General features: G+C 36.3%; 1 protein-coding gene across 1 annotated transcript in view; it reads right to left on the bottom strand.

Annotated features, from left to right (window-relative positions):
- Positions 1 to 25695, bottom strand: part of GRM8 (glutamate metabotropic receptor 8) — a 343040-nt gene that overhangs the window by 57098 nt on the left and 260247 nt on the right. Inside the window, exon 7 of the mRNA XM_062601411.1 lies at positions 8836 to 8972. Coding sequence (XP_062457395.1) covers positions 8836 to 8972 — 137 coding nt within the window. The remainder of the gene's footprint in view (positions 1 to 8835; positions 8973 to 25695) is intronic.

Below are 25695 nucleotides of genomic sequence, written 5' to 3'. Positions count from 1 at the left end.
TACAAAACAATAGAGCAGATTTCAGGCGCTAAACATTTTGAGCACAAATAGACAATCAAGACCATAGCTGGGCCACATAAATAAAGTAATTATGATGCATCCTTATGACAGGTCTTTAGACTTTGTCTTTTGTAACTCTACAGAACACCTATTCAAGAAGCCAATATTTCCTATATATAAAGATTAAGTAATGGGGTTGCTAGTAAATCAGACAAAATGAACTAACAACAGTCAGAAAACTTAAGAAATGGTGCCTGAAGGAGAGCTCCGGAGTCCTCCCCTTGCCACAAATCAGAACTATGTCAAAAACAGTCTGTATAGCTCACATGTTCCTAACCTGCCCTTAGTGCTGGAGATTCCCCAGCCTCCCTTTGCGATGCAGTCCAATGCTTAATTATTCTCATCGTTAAGAGTTTTCCAGCTTGTCCACATTAAATCTCTCTTACTGTAATTTAAGTCTATTACTTCTCATAACAGCCAAATTAACTATGACTAATAGTTTGTTCTTTTCTTGAATAATCTTTTCTATATTGAAAGAGATTAGCATAACTCTTCTTAGTTCAGTCTTTTCTAGACTAAACAACGCTAGTTTGCTCAGCCTTTCCCTGCAGGCATACTTTTAGATGGCTGATTGCTCTCATTCCTTGCATCTGGAGTCTCTCCAGCTAGACTATATTTTTCAGTGAAGTCACAGTTCTGCTAAAGAAATCTTAGCCCTGGAAAAGGAGGCAGATGGATTACATCATAGGTCAAAGCGGACACTGTAGTAATGGCCTTAGGCAGTGCAAATCTCAGTTAACAATTCCAAAGTCATTGCTCAGCTTCAGGCCTCTACTTTCCCGAAATACGGTTTCATTTTATGGAGTACTACTCAGCATTTCTGAAATCCTTATTGCAAGGATTTCAGTATTTCTTCTAGCCTCCCTAATTGTCCCAGCCATCCCCAGTACAGTCTGTTGTCCCATTCCCCACTGAAGTTTACTTTGAGCTGAAAGTACAAGAAGATTAGCTATACATTTTTCACTAACATACGAATTGCTAAAAATCGTGATACCACTGTGAAAATGGGCAAAATAAATCACTGCCTGTCTTTTAATATTTTAAAAAATGTTTGAGTATATATCAAGATGAAAAAATGGATAAATACCAGATGATTATCCTAAACATCCTAAAATTAAATAATATTATTGCATTATGAAGGAAAATTGCAGAAAAGCAAACAGAAACAATAATCAGGTAATAATGTACTGCTAACTGCTGGTGATTCTCCTTCATCACATCATAACCACTAAATGTCTCATTTTGTTTTACATTTGGTCGCAGTAGCCTTCCATCATGTATCACAAATGTACAATAATTAAATGTCATTTAACCTGTTATTTTTGCTTTTAAGTACCATTAAGTATGAGTATTTTGCTTCTAGGTTTAGATGTCAGCACAGTCTTCCAATTACAGTATTTATATAAATTTCTTTATGGAAGAGGAGAAAGATGGAAAGGACTTGGGAAGAAATATGCCGATACTCCTCATTGATATTTCGCATTGGTGTATCACACTGCAATTGACTGCAGATTTGCTGCCACCCATGCATAATCCAAACTACTTACTATACTCAATAGGTGTTTGTTTATGCTCAAAGTCACAGCATTCACACATACCAAAGAGCAACTAACCCAACTCTGAGGTTGTGCATATGAATGCAAATCTGCCCAGGAATACATATAAAAAGAGCCCTCATTTTTCATTGTTCTTTCATTGCACACTTGTTTTTATTGTGAAAGAGACAAAAGTTATTTTAAGCTAAAAGTGGTTCATTTTAATTTTCATTCATTCCAATGTCTCCTTTCTGTTTCTAGAGATAAACAAGAATTCTGGATGGTCTTTTTGGCTATGACTATTAAAAGAGTACTTTATTCTAATTGCAATACTTCTTACACAGGATGTTCATAAAAAATTATAAAATATCTACCACCTGCTCAAGAACCCTGTGACAAATTCATAGCAAAGTGTGCAACTGCAACCCAACACTTCGTTTGAGAAACCTGCCTTTCACTGACCCCTACAAGGCAAGAAAAATTCCTGTTCATCCTAACTCTCAAGCAGAGAATGTTTCACTGGCAAACTTTCTAGCGAAAAACAAATGGTAGCTAAGTTCAGGATATTTTCTCAGCATCTCTCTTTTTTCTTTTCTCCATTTTCCTTTTTTCTCTGCTTAGAGATTTAGTCAAGATATTAATTCTATTGGGGAGGGGGGGAAGGAGAGAAAGAGAGAAAGCTGTCAGACATCTTAGGTTCTTCTAGAGACATTGGATCTTGAACCCAAGTGCTGTTTTTATTTGCAGCCATGTCTAAAGTAACATCTATTCTATTAACAGAACATCTCAAAATCATTTAAAGCTTTTTTACCATGTGTATTCATCTTGGGTCTTTTCCTGAAGACATAAAATATTTCAGAATAATACAAAATATAATCTTTCAAAATCATAAAGATTTTCAAAATCACAAAAATTTCAATCCCATTTTTGTTCCATGTTTCATATATTCTGTCAGTTGGTCCATGATCTGCATCCAGTGTAGTCTACTAGTGACTACTCTTTCCAGCCTAGCACTTGTTTTCAGTGCATACAAGTTTCATACTGAATTCAGATTCTGATAGTAAAGAATAAATTCTGAGCCATATTTATCAACCAGTGCTATGACCATGACTACCTTTGTAAAAACCAAGTATTCCTTTAGAGACCATACTAGTCTCTTTCTATCTGACTTTGAGCCCTGTATAGCGTAAAAGAAGCCAGTAATATAATTTTGAGAATAGTCATAAAAGAGCCCCAAACATTTTTTTCTTGTCCCAGTCAATTTGATTTTTAACCTGAACATCCAGTATCAACAGTCTTCTGGCTAATAATATGGATAGAGTGTAAGTTTGAACTCTACTGCCATATTACATATGAGCTGAAGCACAGCCTTCAGGCAGCATGACTGTCATATTTTGTTTATAAATTCAAGCATATATAGCACTAAATGCTACTGCTTTGTGTGTTTCACTATAGTGAACACAGGGATTAAGTTCAGCAGTTTAAATATGCATAGATATATACATAGATATAAATTATATAATACTTACCTCGGGGGGGGGGGGGGAAAGACTTTCTGGCATCATTAATGAAATATAATGGTCTGGAGCAAAGCTTAAAACTTCTTTACCGCAGTTAGAGTAAATATCAGAAGGTTCTTGAATCATTTTCTTTTACCATGTCACAAGAAAGGAAGCTAATGCAGTTTGAAATGTTGCTTCTAAAAAGAATTGACTAACGTCAGCGTTGGTAGTTTCCTTCAGGATTAGAGATACAACTTACAAGAAAGATAGAAGAGAGATCAAATACTGATTCACTTCTTCATGCAATACGGCTGCCTGAAGGGAAGTTCATTCCTGATGCACGGTTCCCAATCCTTACTACTTCACCAAACACTGTGCCCAAGGCTGATGATGATTATGGCTGTCTCTCTGAGAGTTCGTCACATCAGTATAATTTTAATCTATAGCTTTCTTACTTATAAATCAAGACCATCACAGAAAAATGGCTGCCCCATGCCATTTATATCCTCCTTGCATACACTCCATAAATCTGAAATTTTATACGTCTTATTATTTCTGAGTATGTTAAAAATTGCTTTTTGAAGAATTTCTTTTCCTGTTCAATAGAACTCTTGCACATAGGCAAGAAAAAAATACAAAAGCCCCCGACATGAACATTGCCTTAAAATTTTCACTGTGCTCTCTTAACTTACAGTGGTTTTATATGCATTTTTTCTTCTTAAGAACTAAGATAACAGAAATATGTCCACTGAAGTTCTTTAATTGTTTCCACTAAATAACTGATTTTGGAAGCACCAAAAATTGTATCTGCTTGAACACCTGTCAATTAACAGCACTCATTTGGAAGATTATGGATTTGAGTCTGTAACTTTTTTCAGATTAAGTTCTTTCAATACAAATTTTGGTAAACCAAAACAACATGTAAATTTTAAATTAACTGTGAGAATGGGGGCAGGTTTAGCTCAGTTGCTTAGAGCATGCTGCTGCTAATGCCAAGGTTGTGGGTTCAATCCCTGTATGGGGCTATGCTGAGGGTTGGACTAGGAGATCTGCAGAGGTCCCTTCCAACCTGATCATTCTATGAATGCTTTAAACTAAAAAATAAAAAAAAATTTTTGAAAACTCAAAATATTTCATTTAAAAATTCTTAAATATTTCAACCTTTTTTTCCAGCTAGCATTTCAGTTTCAAAATAGAACATTTTTAAAGAAGAAAAAACCCTTATAAATAACAATAAATAAATAAATAAATAAGAAAAAATGAATTAGAAAGAAACAGAATGAGTTCATAAGACATGAAGCTACCTGAGAAACTTTTGGGAACTAGAGCTATTTTCATTAACTGCCACCATCAAAAGCCATCAGTCAACATCTAGATCGAGCCCCTGTGTTAGAAGAAGTACAATAAAAAATATGGAATTCATTGTTAATCATAAAAGGAAGGAGGTTTCAAATCATAAGACTCAGGAAAAATCAAGCTTGTTTTAACAACCTTTCTGCTGTGGAGATTACATGGTTGAGAGCTCAAATTTGCTAAACTCACTCATTTGTAGAGAAGTTTTACAGGTGACCTAGTATGCAAAATGCTGTTGCAATATGAATAAACCATAAGTTTTACTGAAACAACTATCTTTTTCGCTTTTTTTTTTTTAGTTAATTATGAAAAACAGAATCTTTTAGGGAGAAATGTTTATATCAATCCAGGTTTAATGAAATAAGTTATATCCTGCTATTAATAAAGAAAATAAAATGAAGGAAATAACAAAATCACAGAACCACAGAATAGTTGGGGTTGAAAGGGACTTCTGGAAATTGTCTGGTCCAAGCTCTCTGCTCAAGTACAGTCAGCTAGAGCAGGTTGCTCAGGGCCATGTTCAGTTGGGTTTCGAATATAAAGTTTCAGGTTCTAGTTATTTACAGTACACCAACATTTTTTAAAGTCAGACAACTTTAGCAAGTAAAAGGACCCTGAAAGAGGTATAAATTTACATTCTCAAACTGGTGTAAGGTGATAATTATATAAAAGACAATCAGCTCTTTCGGGATCCTATTTTCTGCTTTCAGAATTGCCTTGTATCAGTCAAGGAATGAGATTCTTGATTCTTTTTAACTTCTACACTATATGTCTCAGTTGCTGACTCTTCATATTAGCATTGTCACGTGTACATTTCTTTTGTAAAAAAGAATTACAGGATTACTACCGAGCAGTAATCATGAAGTTCATATATCTGGAAGCTATGACTGCTGCAAAGGATATCTGAAAGGTCAGTCTGCCTAAAGCAGAGCATTAATATTACTGAGGACTACAGGGAGAAACCAGTATCACAGCTAGAAGGGTCTCTGCAGCTAGAGACGTCTGCTGACCAAAAGCCCCCTAGGGAGCAAGTACAGAGTCTTTTATCCAGCCAGAGTCAGCACTTCCAGCCCAAAGGGAAAGCTAGCATTACACCAGGAAAGGAACAAGCCTGAAACTTGACCACAAGAACCCTGTGGAGTCAGTGAAAACTTTGAAGAACCAGAGATACCAGCAGAGCACTCCTAAGGGTCTAAAGACATGACCAGACCAGAGTACTGGGTAATAAGCCACAGCTCACATGACAGAAACCTACAATCAAAACCCGGCAGCAAAAATATCATAGAGTACCCAAGGGAAAGAAAAATAAAAAATAAAGAAAAAACAAATAACTACTCATCTGGTTCAATAACTTAAGTGTAAGAAATCTCCTAATCTTAGTCACTTTAATTTTACAAAAGTAAACTTTACTGCAAACTTAGTACTTCCATGACTTATCTTTCTACCATAAATAAATAAATGAATAAATGCTATAAACTTTCTGAAGTATAGTACCAGCTACAAAGATAAATGTAATCATAAACACAGTCATAGCTTACAACATATTACTACATGATTTGAAATATAAATGTCTTTAGAAGCAAGAGTGGGCTATGCACATAGAAGTACATTTAGAGTAAATTTAGCTGATAAAGACGTGCATTAAAAATCATAGTTATCTGTGTCTTTATTAAGAGGCAACTGTGCAGTAGAAAGAAGGATACATTGGGAAAAGTAACATATTTTTAAAAAACTCCTTTACAAAGCAGCAGGATAAAAAGTGTCCTGCTGTCATAATACCATTTTGCCTTCAATGAAAATAGACGCTTTCACTGAAAAGATCCGTTGTGATTCACTTGACCCACCCACAGTTAAAGTATTATCTAATTTGTAATATGATTGTTTAGAGTATTGACAATCATTCACAAAGAATACTTGGTTCAAATATATTAAGTCTAGTGAAACAAGGATGCAGGGTTGACAAAGCAGATCTTCACGTGCCATAGTCAGCGTTGACACAGGTACTAAATGAGTGTAGCAAATACAAAACATACTGAAGCAAACTCTATCATCCCAATTATCACCTTATTCTTTATTTTTACTGCAGCAATGCCTACAGGCACCGACAAAGATTTGTCATAAAGACGAATAAGTTCAGAAACAGGAGGGAAAAGCAGGGAGAGGAATGCCTCATTGCTGGATCCACCTGCAGTGTGCAAGGGGGGGGTCTGAGCAGCTGTGTGACCGCTCTCACCTTGGGCCGTGTGAGCAGGGGGAGCAGGGGGATGCGTGCCAGCGCACGGGGTGACAAGATGAGAGCAGGCCCTGACACTAGGCTTGGCACAGAAATGGCTGCTTGCAAGCCGGACAGAAACGGTCAGTGAATTTGGACATGTCTGGCACGGCGTGTGAGCTCATGGCAGTGAAAAAAGAGACAAAAGAAGAGAGCTAAAAGAACATACTAAACATTTGTTTTTAATGAGTCTTAGCTCCTCAAGTAAATCTTTCACGGTTAGCTTTGTGATCTACATGGTTAGCACAGTGTTGTTACAGCCATTTGAGCAGGTGCAAATTTGCTCAGTATCACTGCGTGGATGCTTACTCCAGCGCTCTCTTCCACAGAATCACAGGATCAGTAAGGTTGGAAGAGACCTCTGGAGATCACCTAGTCCAACCCCCCTGCTCAAGTAGGGTCACCTAGAGCATAGTAGACAGGGTTGCATCCAGGCAGGCCTTGAAGATCTCCAGAGAAGGAGACTCCACAACCTCTCTGGGCAACCTGTGCCGGTGCTCCGTCACCCTCGCAGTGAAGAAATTCCCCCTCACGGTCAGGCAGAACTTCCTGTGCTTCGATTTCTGCCCATTGCCACAGTCCTGCCACATGGCACTACTGAAAACTCCCCTGAGTATGAATACATTGAGTAGAAAGTAAGTGACTGAAAAGCTAGACTTAATGATAAGTTTAGCAATCTTATGGAGAACAGAGAGAGACCCACTGGAATGGAATTAAAGTTTAAGCAAATTCTAAGGTAGCTATTAACTATTACTATATAACTGCTATGTCAGTACAAATATGTGTTCAAAATCTAGGTACTCGTTTTCAGTGTATCTGATAAATACTGTAACTTTTCAGAAAACTGTAGCAATAAGAGAGCTGTAATATATTCCATACTAGTTACAGTAAGGGTCTAGCTCCAGTGTCTTCTGGAAATAATCATTTAGTATTAATCTTTAAACAAGTTTAATCCTTTTCTCTTCATGCCTTTCAACAGATGGATAACAGAAAACGTTGCCACACATTGTTACACATAGTTTCTATTGGCAATTTTTTCCTATTTGTACCCAAGAATTAACTTGCCAAGCAGTTATAGATATTAAATGCTAGATATGATAAAGTAGTTTAATAGCTATGGCTGAAAATATGGGAGCTATCATAAATAACACTATTACTAGCACTCAGATAATTATTGCAAGTTAGGCCTGACAGACTGTCAATATTTATTGGTTTCTTTATTTGTTTTGTTTTGTTACTCTTTATCACGAGCCTTGTAAGTGGAAAACCAGAGCTGTCTGAAATCTACTCTTTGTGCTTTGATTGAAATCACTGAATAAATTCCCTCTGGTGAATCCAGTCATCTCTTCACTCTGTCCCCTTACTTACCAGCCTTTAGCAAAACACAATTGGTATTTCAGATTTTTAGAGCTACCTAGATGGTAGCACACCTCAAGGTAAACTGTATAAATCTTGCACATCTAACAGTGAGACAGATTAACTTTATTTCGCCCTATTTGTGGCTGTAACTCTCCTCATGGAGCCATTTTCTGACAGAAAAAAGTGCTCTATCCCCAACAACTTCTCCAGTAAAAACCGTGGCTAGATGCTTAGCTGGCATACAAATATCCTTATACCTTATATTCCCTAACCTCGTTGGGATGCTGTTTTCCAAAGCAAACATAATTGAATATACAGATGCGGCTTAGCTACTGTAAAACCTACAGAGCATATCAAAGAGAAATTAGAAACATCTGCTAAGGATGGATAAGTTGTTGGTGTTTCTTTCTTCTATTATCAAATTAGAAGGAGCTATACTAATCCAAGTTAACCATACACAAAATTTCCAAATTGTCCCTTTATATTCAACAAATATTTGCTTTGTTGTACTTAATTATTTTAAAATATCGTTTAAAGAAGTAAATTAGTGCACAGTTTAAGCTACATTAAAATATGAAAGAACTCATATTTCAGGTTTTTTAGGCTGTCTTTTGCTGTCTTCTCAAGAAAAGAATAGGAGAATTTTTCCTGCCAATTATAAAATAATCAGTATTTTTGAAGTGTTTTTAAATAACGTAATACTCAAATGATTGCTTTTCTCCAATATCAATACCATAATCAAACTACTACGTACATTTAGATGAAGCTGGTTAGTCCACTGGCCAATTATTTTGTATTCTGTACTCTTGTTGGAGATTTGATACTGAAAAATATCATAGCGTCCAGGAGCATCTCCATTTTCATTGAAGATAACAGGTGTTCCAGCACTCCCTAAAAAGAATTAAAAAGCAGTTAGGATAAATACCTATAAAGCAGTTTTCCAGGAAATATATTCTGGGGGAAAATACTAATTAGAGACAGTTGATCAAGCTGAGCAGGTTCTTCTTAATGTAATGCCAATATAGTAATAAATCAGGAAATCTAATAAAGAAAATATGTGACATTATCATCACCACAAAATCGATGGTATATCTACTGTGAAAGTTAAAAAAACTTAAAAGGATTATGTTTTGCAGTACTCTTTCTGTGCTACAGAACATTAGCCAACTCTGAGAAATCAGAAGTGGGAAACCTGCTTTTGACTTGCAAAAGGGCATAATTTCACTTTACAATATGAATACAGTGCACTGGGCACACAACAGCAATCTTCTGATGAACTTCATCAAGAATTTCCCTGTTAAATATGAAAACAAAATGCATATCATCTACTTTGGAACTAACACTCATAACAGGCCTTGTGGAACAAGTGTTTAAATCTGGTCAAAGCCAATGTGATAAATTTTGAGCACTGACCGCCTGTGTAAAAGTGTTCTTTTTTTTTCCAAAATAAATTAAAGATAACAGCTGCTTTTTTGTTCTGCCCTCTATACATGAACTGCCTGACAGAAAGGTCCATTGCTATAGCTGTCTAAAAGTTATAAATTGACAGTCTGTTCTTACTTTGATCAACAAAGTGTTCAAAGTTTGAAAACTGCATGTCCACCTTAGCAACCAAGCCAAGCAAATTAGAGACCATAGTGACAAATTTCCACAAGGCGACATCACCTTCAAGGTTTTCCCACTCAGATTTTTCAAAAATTACACAATGAATGTCATATGCACTCATCCCCAAATTCTTATGTATAGATGAATCACATTTACAATTGAGGTCCACAGAAGACAAATTCAAATATGTTAAAGTTCTATATTTAAAATAATTAAATTTAATTTTATTCAAGAAAAACAAAACAACAAAAAGATGTCCTATTTCTCCATAAAACAACTAAGAGGAGACTATCCAGTCTGTAGTTCATTCCTATGTTATAAGATGGTCAACATAGTACGTAGGGGTACTACGTAAAGGTTTGCATTTGTGGTATCTGGAGAATACCAAATAAAGCATGAAGGCCTACATAAATATCGTTCAGCAGTTAGCCGCAAGAAGTGGGGTTAGCAATTTACATACCCCATAATTTCAGCATACATACTGCTCGTGTCTTTCTGTCTCCCATAAAGTATTTTGTTCTTTTCTGTATAACAGTTCTCATGCAAAACTGACATCCGGTGAAATAAAGAGTTCTTTGACAGTGACAAGTGGCACATAAGCCACCATGCTGCTTTCACAATTCTGCCAGCAAAACTATGGCAGTAAAAATTAGATATGAACAACCACAGAACAGGAATTTGAAAAATTTATCTGTGAAAAAGATTTAAGATCTGAGAAGATATGAGAGACACTTAACTGCCGCAAAATTTTAGGAAATCTATTTGTGTTCTGCTCCCAATTCTTTTGACAGAATGGAGGGCAAAAAATAGCAACTTACAATGTCCTGAACACGGATGTTTTTCTTGGTTGCACAAATAGCAGGTTGGTCCAATATATTTCTCTCATAAAATAAGCACATACTCAACACTTATTGAGTATGTCATGAGGTATGAGTGAGGTAATGTTCGTACCATTACTTTAAGAAGTAATAGGAGTCATCTTTCCATTCAACTTTTTTAAAAGTCATGGAAAGAGCAGATATCTTTTCCCAAGAGATGCAGAACATCCTTTGTATCCATTAAGACAAATGGGAATTTCAGACATTTTTACTCTCAGCAACAACAGTGAGAACTTATAATTTATTGTTGTTTTTAGAAATGCCATGTACGAAAGAGACAGACTATTGTACAGGCCAGAACTATACTTCTTTTTGACACAGCAGTGTTCTTAGCTAAAGCAAAACAGTGTTTCACATTGTGCATCTCAGTCATCCTGCCATTCCAACTGAGTACAGCAAGATGCCTCTCATATAGCAGAAGTTAAAACAATGTTTGCCAAGTTAATAGTTATGTTTCGTAAACCCTGGAATTAGAAGAATTGGACAAAAAATGCTTAGGATGCAAATTTGCAGGAAGAATCTAATATCCCTCTGTTGAAAAACAGATTTTTAGAGGATCTGATATCAAAGCTCCTGCCATAAAGCAGATTCGATAATGTAGTAGTGATTTTGCCATAACTAGTAGATATAGTTAGCAAGTGATACCAGATCATTATTTTCATCTGTCTGTCTGGAAACATATCTTCTAGTGTATTATTGATCTGTGGAATGCACCATTCAATATGCCTAGAACAAGAAGGTGGGCATGACTAGGTTGTGCTAATAAAATAAATATAGATATAATAAAATACTTACATAATCATGAAAGCCAAGCTTAAGGGATGCTGAAGAAAAATTGAGGAGCTAGGATTTCCAAAATTATGAACTCAAGATGGTAGCAGAAACTTTGAAGGTGCAAGTAAAGGATGGAACTAGAGGCCCCAGGGTTATAAACAAATCACCAATAGTTAATTATTGGTCCTAAAGGAATGTCATCTGAATGATGACAGATGTTAATCGCATCTGAAGAAAAATATACCCTGATGAATGATCCAGATGAACCATTTCTCTGAGAATGAATAATCTACAAGATCAACAGGTTATCTAATAAAATATACATCTATGGATAGTACATACATCTGCATACATCTTCTTAAAGACAAGCGGACCCTTCTGTGGAAAACCTGATTTGCATTATTTAGATATCAGATAATTTAACCATGTGGAAAATCATCAAAGCTGACTAATGTTGACTAATGTTTCAGGTGGAAGGCACCATTAGATTCGGTATATAATACTGTAACAAACCCTGCTGAGTTGTACAAGGGCCTCTTTTCTGGAGAATAACATCTGCAGAACAGCGCACTCTTAATATCCTCTACTGCACTGTGCTGCCATGTATGCAAGTAATGTTTCATTATCATTACAGGGAATTGCATGTTAGCACCGGTTTAAGATGTGTGTTTATTTACTCAGCTTTCTGGCCTTTAACTGTCCACTACATCTAAATGTAACATACTCTGCACAGAAAGTAATACAGATCAGTAATACTGAAGTAGTTAGCCAAGGTTGTATAAATTTCAGTACTGAATAGTTCTTGGATAGAATTTTTATCCTGGAGAATGAGCTTTGATATCCTCCTACAAGAGCTGCACTTATCAAGCACCGTCACAGGAAATATACTATTTTTTCTTAGTAAAAATGTCCCTGTAATGCTTGCGTAGATCATCTCAGAGAATGTAATGCAGCCCGTGCTTTTTAAAATCATTTCAATAATTTCATAATAATTTTTGTCCTGATTTGTCAGCAATCATTCAACAAAGTAGTTAAAGAGCAAAGCGGGAACTGTGTCATTTCACATTTTATTCTCTATGTTGTTATGCTACAGTGCATCATCTTAGCCCGTGATTGACTCAGGTAATTGTATACAGTCTGTCACCATCTTAACTAAAATTTTAATATATTCTGGATGCCTAAAGTAGGCATGGTAGAATCTCAAGAATACCTAATAGGCTTGGATAAAGCAAGAAAAATCATGCTTGAGATCTGTTTCTGAGGTCTACCTATGCTGAACAATTCCAGAATACCTAAGAAAGTCTTATTTTTCTGATATGTCACTGTAGACTGATAAGTGGAAGGAAAAAAAGAATCAAATTCTGCAATGAAATATTGTTCGGAAAATGTACAAAACATTTTGAAATCTCACTTATGCAATTGCAAAGGTAAAGCAAAAGAGAGAGTCTAGATAGTCTAGGAGTTTAGACTCATAGTTAGCATAGGGTGAAAGTACTCTCTGCCCTTCACAGGAATGGCTTAACCAAAAGAGGTAGAAAGGGATGAGGTAAGGTGGGAAATACATGGAGACAGAGTTCCATCCATTCTACTCCATTAAAGACGTAATGGCACAAAGTGATTGCACTGTCCTGACAGCACTGCTGTGGCTAAGTCCAACGATGAGTTTCAAAAGACAGATAAAGAACTACTAAGCTGTGCGTCAGAACCAGTCTCCTGGGCTTTTCAAGTCATTAACATAGGCATTTGTTGACTGCTGGACATCACTTTAACAACAATACGTGCTGTAAGAATTATGTGGTTGCCTAAAAGCTTCAGGGTCATTGCTATGCTGCATACCAAACTTTAGAGTTTTCAAAGCTCAGAGGGCTAACAAACTGGTCCTGCTTCAAAATCACTTCAAAACCAGAAAAAATAGATAATATTCTTTGAACTTTACAGCAGGATGTATTATAGAATATTTCTGTTACTACCCATTTGAAGATAGTGCATATCCACCAGTTCATTACAGCAGAAAGAGTAAGTTACGGTTTATTAAGTATACAGACATATTTACTTATTGTGGATATAAAGTAATAATCTGGTACTAAAAAAATTCTCCCTCTTTCTTCCCAGTTTACAGTCAGCAGCATTAAACGACTCTCAGTGTTAAACTAGCACATTAACTAAATGTTACTGAAACAATGTGTCTGTGACCTCAGCAGTTTATGAGCCTTTCCAAATGCATTTTAAACCAGTCAGAAATGTTATTTAGAGAATAAAGAAGTAAAATGAATGAGGTTTATAATACAGAATTCAGGAAGAAATGGAGCCCTTAAATTTTTAATGCTTTGCAGTATTGACAAGAAGGACTGTGATAAACAACTATTTTAGGACAGTCTCTTTCTGTGCTGGACTTGAAAATTCAGCTCCTCTCAAATAAATCCTTAAATACGTATGTTTAGATACCATTAACATTCTCGAGTTGCTACTGAGCAGCTACCTTATACAGCGTCTTATCAAATCGCAGTTCACATGGACCTAAAAGCTCCCCTCTCCTAATGCAAGTTGTGATCTTAGTTCCCTGTGAGCTTACTGAGCACACGGCCCTGGTGTTTCCCAGTGAAGTTCTCCTCTTTGTGTCTCGGGAAGTGGAACAGCCGGAAGACTGGAAGTGCAGGGGTCAACTACATATAAAAATGATTAACCTGTAATGAATTCTCAACATACAAACAGTGGGGAGCCTTTAAAACATACTACTTGAAAAATTAGGACTCTCTTAAATTGAATCAACAGCGTTGCTTTTTTTTTCCTTTATGGAAATCTTTAATAAGTAATTTACTACCTTGATACTTTAAAAAGTGTTTCTGTTCATAAGCCCCACAACTGTCATTGGGGGGGCTTATGAACAACAGAACATTATACAACAGAATATTACAGTTCTGATGGAGCCAATGCCACTACAAAACTTATTGTGGTATTTCACTAGATTTTAGTATCTTGATATTTAGTCTATTTTCTAAAATGAAATAAAAAATCACTCAAGCTGAGTCTTCATCCTCTAAGCCAGTCCAGGTAGGCTCTCTCTCTTGTGAAACCCACTGCAGTAGCATGGATTCAAGGGTATGTTTAGGCAAATGGAATCAGTCAGTTTAATGTACAGTTAACTGGTGTATATTAAAAACTTCAGAATACACTATCTGCTATACCCATTACTTTACTAGAAGAACCTTGGAATTATAGGATCATCTCTTATTTCATTAATTTATATAATTAGTTTCAGGTGTTAATAGTTGTTTTTATTATTATTATTAGCTTTTCATTTTAATTAGCTTTTAAAAAGAAAAAGTGACTATAAAGTAGAAGAAGGGAGGGTAACCATTTGAACTTTCAGTACTTAGAATTCCCACAGAAGAACAAAAATATATCTAAAATTGAAAAGAAAAATCCTTACTGATATGCATTTCAAAAGAAATAGGAAGTTGAAATGGAACCAATGGAAAGAGAGAAGAAGAGTAGTTAAAACATTTAATGCTTGGGACAAAAATACCAAAGAATTATAAACAATTAAGCAGAAGTAAGAAAAGCTAATTTGTGAACATTAGGCTGGCAGACAGAGGAGGAATATATACTGTATTAAGCTATGTAAGGCTCAGTGATAAATGAAGCTATTACAGCAGACATTTTCAAACAATGAACAATATGGTTACTAAAATAACAAACAGTAATTGTATTACCCCTATTCAAAAATCTGAAAAGATTTTTATGCTTACCCTAAAATGACTCAGTTCAGAATGCAGACAGTAAAACATTCTCTCAGAATTACATTCAATTGTGATAAATATAGCCATCTAATGCCATTTTAAATACCATAAGATACTGGAGACATTCACATAGCATATACAGAATATGCATATGACAGATAACCTATATGAACCCTACGTCCTGCTGAGGCAGAGGCTGGAGGCCAGGGGGATACCCTAGGGCATCTGAGATGGCATTAGTTGCCATGTTAAGACAACTGAATCTTACTTTCCACAAGGCAGGCTGTGGTTGTTTATGTATGAATGCACGAGACAGAACCAAAGGGAAACAAAGAGTGGTACACGAAATGGCTAATACACAGATTTAGGGCATGTGTGATATAAATTATAGTGGTACTCACTACATAATTTTAAAAATAAATAAAAAGTAATACTTTTTTCAATCCAGAAAGTAACTCAGCATTGGAACCTACTGCCATAGGAAGCCCAAAGACATGATGTCTGATAAAACTTGCCCCAAAATGATCAAAATTTGAGGATGAAACCAACAATAGCTATGTTAAAAAAAGATTTGCCCCATCCCTCATTACTGTGTCTATCAGTGGTTATTAAAAGCAGTGATCCAGATGCAACTCCAGTTCACACAATTCTTAAGCCACTAATTGCAGGAAAAGCATACAGGAGAAAAAACCTTCTACACTTTCTTTGTTCCTCACGTTCTCTACCTGCATATCTGCTGTTGCCCACTCTCAGAGCAGTACTACGCAGAGTGAATTTTGTCCTTATCTTCTTATGAGTGATCCTTGCTCCAGAACAGAAGAGTGGAACTCCAGCTCCTCTTCTTCTTCCAGCATGCTGAGTCTAATAGCAGACAATATGTCTATATGCAGTATGTCTATTATAGTGCATCTTAATTTTTCCATTTTCCCTGCTTTGTGCTCCTCCAGCTGTATCTGTAACTTTCACATTACTGGGGTGAAGTCCATGGTGCTTCATTCTTTTTTTTTCTCCCTCGATTCCTAGAAAGATATTTCAGTTCAACCGACCTTTTTTTGTCATTGAATGAACAGTACTTTCACTGGGATCACCTGCTATGTTCAGCAGTACAGCAAGTAGGCCCTGTGCTTGAATCGAGAAGAAAACATGCTGTCTTCCTGGATTAATGTTCATATGACATTTCAGAGGATTGGTCCTACTACAACAGATATAAGTATGAATATCCATTTCTCTCTCTCGCTCTCACTCGCTCTCTACTTTACAGTTTTTACAAAGGTTTTTTGTGAAATTCTGATTTTATAAGGCTCCATCATTTTGCTTAGGTAATTAGTTTATTTCCTCTGGTGTAAGCACTTCTAGTCAGTTCTACTACAAGGTATGCTTACGATATAGTTTCTATTCTAAGTCTTACTTTTGGTACTCTGAAACTTTTCAAGAAAAAGCTTATCAAGCAGACAATTGTCAAATATCTTCCAGACGAAGGCAGAATTTTCTGATCGGTTTGCAGTTCCTGGATATCAGAAGGCAGAGGAGAGAGTTACAGCTCTCTCACTTCAGAGGGTAATTCCAGTCTCAACACTTATTTTGGGCAAGCATGAAAACTTGCCGAGCAGACACATACACACTCCTGTGCACTTCTGAAGTTGAAAAGACATTGAAAGAACATATTTCAGAGAAAGAAACAACTTTGGTGATATCAGAAACTTGCAAGTGCCTGTATTGTCTCAAAGAGAGAGGTTTCTCCTTTTTTTTTCACTCCAGAACAAAGCTCTATACTAAAACATATGAGGGAAAGGAGACTAAATGAAAGTCCTGCCCAAATGAAATTGGGGCTCGTATAAGGAGGTGGAGCAAGGAAAAGAGAGCAACACATTACTGCAGGGAATCAATGCAGAGACTGCAGCGTCCAGGAACTAGTTGGATTGAGAAGGTTGTGTGTAGAAAGAGAGTATCTGAAGAATCATCTATGTTCCAGCACAAACTTTTAGGGAGATATTCACTTTCTCAAAAAGCTCTTCTCTACCAACAGATTCCTAAGGCTTGGCTGATCAGATGCAAATAAAAGTAGTCAGTCACAGATGACACCTATTTGGTGAGTAAGACTGCATCATGGTGAGGAAACAACTACTGTCTTTAAAATAGCTAATATTAATTTCCCCTCAAAAAGGGAAAGGGAGCACTGTGTAAATGTCCCTGCTAACAGGCATTATCCCCAGTATAGGGACTTTTGTCCCAGCCTCCAGCAGAAATGTTTATTTGTAACTCTGTTCCTGTATCTCTCTGGAAGTCTCCATCTGATAAGCTAGCTGTTCCGCAAAGTATGGCTTTATACCAAGTTACTCTACAGTAAGCTCACTAATTGTACTGAAGCTGGTTGCTGGGCTTTGACAAAATTTGTGTTATCGTCTTCTTTTTCATGCTATTAAAAAAAAAAAAAAAAAAGAGGAATATTGGAGTCAGAGAGACGCTAACAGTCACTCCCTTATCTAGCTTAAGCCATGATCACAAATCTCAGATGCTTAAATATGACTTGTCAGTTTTATCATGCTAATTATTTCACATAATGACTGAAGTATTTAATGCCTAAATCTTGATTCTTTTTCCATAAATTATATATTGATAGAATAAAAATGAACAGAAAGCAACAACAAAAAGAAAAATAATGTCACATAATTGTAGTTAAATATCAGATTACAAAGGAGACAAAAAAACTAAAAAACAAAAATTCCTGTAAGCCTTATACAAAGTGCAGTTGATTTACAACCCCCCCTCCCAATAAAGGAGCACAAACAAAAACCTTTAATTCGGAAGACCTTTTGAAAGCACATAGTTAAATTCAGACTCTTCAAAAAAGACATATCTGTATCTGTCCAATTAGGACTGTCATTAGTACACGGACATTAGTCTATTAACATTTATTTAATAGACAGCTGATAAATAAATGTATTTTTATTCTGTGTCTAACCCAACTCCAATTAAGATTTTCCATCACAAGCATCTTAATATGAGCAATGTAATGCCAGTGATCCATGGAACTACTTCATCTTATTGAGCAAGATCATATTTGACATATTAAGCTATCTTTCCTGAGTGCAATAATCTAATTAAACAGGTTAAAAGTATATTAGGGAATTTTTTAATATTGATTTCTAATCATCGATAGAGGTCACAAAAGGCCTTCTGTCTAGTGTTTCACCTGGGACGTCAACTCAGATGTTAGAGAAGACACAGCACTAACAGGAACTGTTAAACAGCCACAATCTATTTTGTACCTAGATTTCTTTTGTGCAGTCTATGTTGAAAATGAACTAACCCACACAACCCACAAATGAACCAACCCAACACACACAGAGCTTCGGGTCATGCTTCGGTTAGCACAACACATCTGAAGGGAGACATCAAACAGAGATGTCCCTGCCTGAGTCACAGCTTTATATTCCAAATTTCCAAGGTAATGTTATTTCAGTCCCATGACCTTGTCATGTCTTATTGTTTGATGTTCCTAGAATATAAAACAGTCTAATATAATTCACCATGAATACTTCATTATTCATTCTGAATGGTATTACCTTGTTTCAGAAAGAGGGAGCAGACTCTGCAGAGCAGTTACTGGGTTGTCTGAGGTGCAATGGTAAGGAAAAAATAATTGAATATTTGAAATTCCTGAGTCCTTCAACTCTACATGGCAATAATTAATGAATTGAAGGTAAAGGATAACAAATCACTTCTGCTTTTTATTTTTTTTGTTTCTTTGTAATTACAGCAACCATCAATGAATAACTAGTGCCCAGTGATAATTTACTCTGTTGCCATGGTTATTTCATGTACAGTTATTAATTTCCAAAGACATAAAACAATGCAGATACTACATCTATAAAGCATTGAAGAAAGCATTTTAATTTACAGTGATTTTCAAGCACTTTATAGGTCACAGCTTTACTGAAGAACTGACTTAAATTTTGAAGTGCAGTCATTTAATACATCTATAACCAATACACTCACTCCCATACCTGCTACTTTTTTAAAGTCCCTACTGTAGGAACCACACTGACCTTTTAGGAAATGTAATCTTGCAGTACTAACTTTTGGGAAGCCTATATACTATGTCTATACTGATTTTATACATTTGGGATGTCATGAGAAAATATATCTGATTTTTTTTACAGACTTACTTGCCTAGAATAAAAGCAAATTATTCATCTTTTTACATAAAGCACATTAGCAGTTATTGAGATACACAGGTAAGTAATATACTTCTATTGAAAACAAATGAGCATTTTTTAAAACAGAATAATAAATATATAAGAGAGGAACAATATATTCTCTGAAGGACTAATCTCTCCACTCAGCAAAACTGATGATAAGTGTATTTCAATAACGTACGTTTCAAAGACATAATACTTTACTGAGGATACTCTGAGACCGTGAGTTCAGAAAACTGATACAACTCAATCTTGTCCACTGCTATGAGACATTCACATTTCAACAATTACAAATAGAAATACTAACCAGTATTTCCAACTGTTAGTATTACCAACCTCTGAAAATTTATGGCTAATCTTATAATACTTCCAGTTTTGGATTCCAGATCCTTGGTCCCTGTAAACATGAGATAATATTTTCAGCTTTCTTTAAAAAATTCTCTTTCCTCAGAGTTGCAGAGAAAAGCTTTCATATGTAGCCAACAATGCAATTTAAAAACCAGATGGTGTGAAAGAATTACTCCAGAAGTATTTTTAATATTATAATTTAAAGTAAATCTTACTTTCTTGGGGGCCTAACTCAAGACATTTGAGCACATGGCAATAGAAAACTTATACTAAGCTATATAATGAAAAACGCTAACACTAGACATCCTTCAAATCTTGCCATTATCTTCCCTGCATAACTAAAATGCTTAATGACTAAACGTCATATTCATGAATCAGCTCTGGCTTCTTCCTTTAGTGTATTAAGAAAGACATAAATTCTGTTTAAACAGTTACTTAAATCAGGATTTTCATTGTGAAAACAGTATAAACTTAACAAAAAGAAAAAATCAATGTATTTGTCTCCAAATTTATTGATTATTTTATTTTTTTATTTTAAAATTGCCTGTTTTTATCCGATTTAGATGCTGGTAGGCCTATCTGAAGCTCCTGGATTGTACGCACTTGATGAATTTCATGGAGATGAGATTGAACACAAAGAGCTGACTAAAGTCATCAATAGCAAAAGAAAAAAAAACCTATATTGCTCCTAATGCATTGTGCAGTTTTTATGATCACAACCATGTCTGTGTTTTTAAACATTTTAGTGTAATCTGCTGTTCTGTGTGCTAACTATGACACAGTACTCAGCTACTACCATGAGCTGATTTCAAAAATCACACAAAAAACTTGTCAATTGTGGATAAAATAATTAGATCATTCCTGGAGGTAGCTGGAGGAAAAACTGAAAAATTTTGTTACTGTGCTAGATATGTGTGATAGAGGCCCTGATAGAGGCAAATAGGAAAAGGTTCTAATTTACTTTTACTTTTTGAGGAAGTTGGACTACTGGTTCCTGTATAGATAAAAAAAATCAGTATTTGACTGACCAGCCTTCAGACCAGACCAAATCCCCTTAACAAAAAAGAACATTATTTGTCCTTATTTTGGTGTGATTTAAAAGACAATGCAAACAAAATATCACCATGAATGGGCATCTCTGCTGCCAATACACTGAGGAAGTGCAATGAGACTCATTCTACTATACAACCTGTGCTAATTATTACAGCTCTCACAAGCTTCAAACACAATAGCATATGTGTATCTATAGATGGAGTTAGGTCCAGAGAGCTGAAAATTTAGGATTTGTTGATCCCATTGTATAAATATTTCAAGGAACTTCAGCTAACACAATATATGACCAATATTTGAGAGATTAATTGTATTAGCTGATTTCATAAAATGATGATTTACAAACTAATTAGTTCCCCCCCAAAAGCCCTAAAGGACAAAATTCCAGATGCTCATCATGCATCAACTGCCAAAGACATGTAAAAAAACGCATCAAGGAAGGCTGATACCTCAGAAAAAGAATACTGTGTTGTTACTATATTCTTTCAAATTTCAGCTGCTTTTTGTTACAGTAAAAGTTCCATCAGCCCACTCAAATGTTGCTGCTTTCCAAAAAAAAAAAAAAAAAAAAAGAAAGAAAAAAAAAGAAAGAAAAGAAAAGAAATGTGAGTTCCTGTCAATAAAACAGAGCTTTTTGAATTCTTGAACTAATATTTCCTCTGCAGTTATCTGGCGCTCTCTCAGATTTGTTTCATTTAGGAATAATGTTGATTATGTGAATCATATAGTTACAATCCTACTAAGTTAAATGAATAAGTGAAGTGCATAAAATCCTAGGGGATCCTTTTGCTAGGGACAAGGAACTCTTAGGTCATATTTATAGCTGATTCTCCAAGCACATCTATACAGGAAGATATCCTCCAAGCTACTTTGGAGAAACTGGCATGCTCACAGTATTGTGCATTGTGCATTAGCAGCAGAACCTCCAAAATAAACACAGCTGTATTCATTTAGTGCCGAGTCAGACACAGCAGGTCCATGTTTCAGCACTGGTGCAGCTCTGGTGCTTCCTCTGTCACAGTTAGCTAAAACATCTCACTGCAATCTGCAGACGAGCCTAGGATTTGTCTTTACTGTCTTCATATCTCTTAACATCACTTAATAATAAGCCAAGCTATTATAAATCCTGCTGACTTCTTTCCTCTTCTCACAGCCCCTGGCTCAAAATATACTATCAAAATGAATCAATATTTCTCTTTAAATGAATAAAGTATAGAAAAAGCAGAAGCCCAGTGAAATAAAACCAGTATATATATATATATATTTTTTTTTTTTTTTAAGGAAGCCAGATATGCAGGCTCTTTCTTTCTTCAGCTCCTCAACTCAAGTATCTGGATCTATGTGGGAAAGGAAAGAAGACTGGATATCTGAAAAGGATGCCTTTGAAAAGTTGTCTATAGAAGGTTTCTTTTAGAAAAGGATATCCAGTACACCTGATAGGCCTCTCCAGCATAGGAATTAAGCTCATTGGAGTAGCACATGACCTCTTATTCGCTATTCATCACAGTCTTTTCACTTACATATAAAAGGTGTTACTTATAGATGAAACATGTATATCTGGCCTTAGCAAGGATTAAAATTTCCAAGCAAAATATTGATTGATTCGTCATAGCTCAGCACAATCCTGCTTTGATATTTGAGTGGTAGTCTGCAACATGTACAGCATGTCTCCGAAACTATTCACTGTCCTTCTCATGACTTACTCTTCTTTTTTCCCCTGTCATTTATCCCCAGAATGACTACTATCACAACTTCCCTGCCATGCTGATTAAGAAGTATACCCACTGAAATCTCCTATTCGGTCACTAGAAAGATTTTGAAGAAGACAAGCCCTTGCTAGCATTGTCAAATTCTTATAGCATAGCTCTTAGGTAAAGATCTAACTGTCCAGAAAGACCTCTGGCCATGGGTTTTATCATGATCATAGTGTATTTCCAGTCTAAGAAAACAACACCTGGTGCCTGATGCCACTACAGAAGAGTGTTCTATGCACAGTACACAAATTATCCAGGCTCTCTGTTCCCTGTAACAGTTAATGCCACAGATACATAAAGCTCATATATTCAACAAAATTCTAAAGTGCATTGTGCATTCTCACCTGCAGTCTATACCTGAAAGGATTATATGCAGTTCTATAGGTTTTACATGTTTTCTTACAATCAGTGTGAATCTTCCAGGTGTTCAGGCTACAGATTGATATTTTCACCTCTCTTCTTGCCATCAGAGGAATGCACATTCAGCTGCCAAAGTTCAGCTGGTCTCACCTGACAATTATGCAACACTGTCCCTCACATATGCAGGACAATATTTCACATTTTTCATTCTATTCTTTTTTCCACTCTTTTGCTGTGTGACATTTTGTATTTTAAGAATATAAAGTCCGTACGGATCATTGTATTCCTTTTATGCTCGGCTTTATTTCTTGTTGCTTTTTTTCTTGGTTCTCCATCAGAAGAATCACACAGTAGAGGTCAGCTTCTGAATAAATATGGGTATAGATGAAGTTTCATCATCAAAATGATGGGTTGGTTTCTTGAGATAATTATCTTGAAATTCATTCTTGAGACCGATTTCCCCTACCTGATGGACACATTTGAATGAGTGAGGAATGATGCTGCACATCACAATGTGCAAATGATGATTTGCTGAGCAAAGCAAAAGGCAATTTCTCAAAGATCACTCATGACCCTTTAAAAAATATGTCCAAAAAGCTAGCTATTCACAGCATCATATTTTCAGCTTAGTCAAGCCAGTTATTCATTTAAAAAGAAAGAAAAAAATCTTCCAGTATTTTGCAAAAAGGTACTTATTATATTTGCCAGTTCATGTTACGAAATTGTCATTGTGAAGATTCTTTTATAAAATAATAAAATATAATCCAACTTATTAAAAAGGATTCAGATTTTTAAGACAGGCTCCCTACAGCTAAAATAAGCTCTATAAAAGACAATCCTAATTTGCTTCAGTGAAGCAATGCATGAGAACTAAAATCTATGCCTGTACACATTATTCCACAATTCAGAATGTAATGAACAATACTTACAAGAGTACTGTAGTTGTTAAAAATGCTACAGAGAGAGCATCTAAGACTATAATGATCATTTCCTAATACAGTGACCTAAATCTAATCCGTGATGCTTTGCAATATACAAAAACACAGTCTTAACCACCTGCAGCCACACATCTCATCCATGATATGTTGCAGGCATTCGAATCTAAGTCCAGTCTAATTAATTACTTTCTGCTCATCTGAATATTCCTCTGCTATTCACATAGAACATTTCTTTCTTCTAGGTCAAGAACTTCACTGAAGCCTATGGAATTTTTCTCATTTACTTCTGCAAATAAAATTTCACCCTTTATACTGTCATAAAATGTAAATGTTAAACTACAAATTTCTGTGCTATCCCTCAGCTTGATTTTCATGGTGTACAAATAATACTCTATAGCATAACTGTAAAGATGCCTGAGTCCCACTATCACTATATAAGTAATGTTAGTAGATTTGACTTTAGGATATGTTATTGATAAATTCATGTTTTCTAAAATTTCTTATATTTTCCCATCTAAAAAATTATATAATTATTTTTAAAGATAATGAAATATCTACCTATCAAATGACTCTTCACGCTAGCACCTAAAATAGAGTTAAAGAGAAATATTTATATTAGGAAAGCTATCAATTAAAAATGCTTTTCAATAAAAATCTTTTTTTTTTTTTTTGGCTTTTAATTGAAAAAATGTATTTTTTTCTGTGAAAATCTACAAGACTTCTGAAAAAAATTGGGGATTTTTATTATTATTTTTTAAGGTATCACCAATAAAAATAAATCTATATTCTGGCAAGGGATGTTAAGAATAGGAAGGACTTCTTCAAATACATCAGCAACAGGAGGAGGTCTAGGGAAAATTTGGCCCTGCTACTGAATGGGGTGGGGGCCCTGGTGACAAGGGATACAGAGAAGGCAGAGTTACTGAATGCCTTCTTTGCTTCAGTTTCACTGTTCAGGGCAGCTCTCAAGAATCCCGGAGCCTGGACGTGAGGGAGAAAGTCTGGAGAAGGGAAGACATTCCTTCGGTTGAGGAGGATAGAATTAGAGACCTTCTGGGCAGGCTAGACATCCACAAATCCATGGGCCTGGATGGGATTCACCCATGGGTACTGAGGGAGCTGGCAGATGTTGTTGCCAGGCCGCTCTCCGTCATCTTTGAAAGGTCTTGGAGAACTGGAGAGGGGCCTGAGGACTGGAAGAAAGCCAGTGTCCCTCCAGTCTTCAAGAAGGGCAAGAAGGAGGACCCAGGCAACTCTAGGCCAGTCAGCCTTACCTCCATCCCTGGAAAGGTGATGGAACAGCTCCTTCTGGATGTCATCTCCAGACATATGGAAAAAAAGAAGGTGGTCAGAAGTAGCCAGCATGGATTCACCAAGTGGAAATCCTGCTTAACCAATCTGAGAGCCTTCTATGATAGAGTGACTGGTTGGGTAGATGAGGGGAGAGCAGTGGACGTTATCTCCCTTGACTTCAGCAAGGCTTTTGACACTGTCTCCCATAACATCCTCCTAGACAAGCTCAGGAAGTGCAGGCTAGATGAGTGGACAGTGAGGTGGACTGAGAACTGGCTGAAAGGCAGAGCTCAGAGGGTCGTCATCAGTGGCGTGGAGTCTAGTTGGAGGCCTGTGGCTAGTGGCGTCCCCCAGGGCTCCCATCCTGTTCAACTTCTTAGTCTGTGACCTGGATGAGGGGACAGAGTGCCTCCTCAGCAAGTTTGCTGGTGATACCAGACTAGGAGGAGTGGCTGACACACCAGAGGGCTGTGCTGCCATTCAGGGAGACCTGGACAGGCTGGAGAGCTGGGCAGAGAGGAACCTCATGAGGTTCCACAAGGGCAAGTACAGGGTCCTGCACCTAGGGAGGAATAACCCTAGGCACCAGTACAAGCTGGGGGCTGACGGGCTGGAGAGCAGCTCTGCAGAGAAGCACCTGGGAGTGCTGGTGGATGACAGGTTGACCATGAGCCA

The sequence above is a fragment of the Rhea pennata genome, chromosome 1 (genome assembly GCF_028389875.1).
Source record: "Rhea pennata isolate bPtePen1 chromosome 1, bPtePen1.pri, whole genome shotgun sequence".
NCBI lineage: Eukaryota > Metazoa > Chordata > Aves > Rheiformes > Rheidae > Rhea > Rhea pennata.
This window is presented reverse-complemented; position numbering and strand designations above follow the sequence as displayed.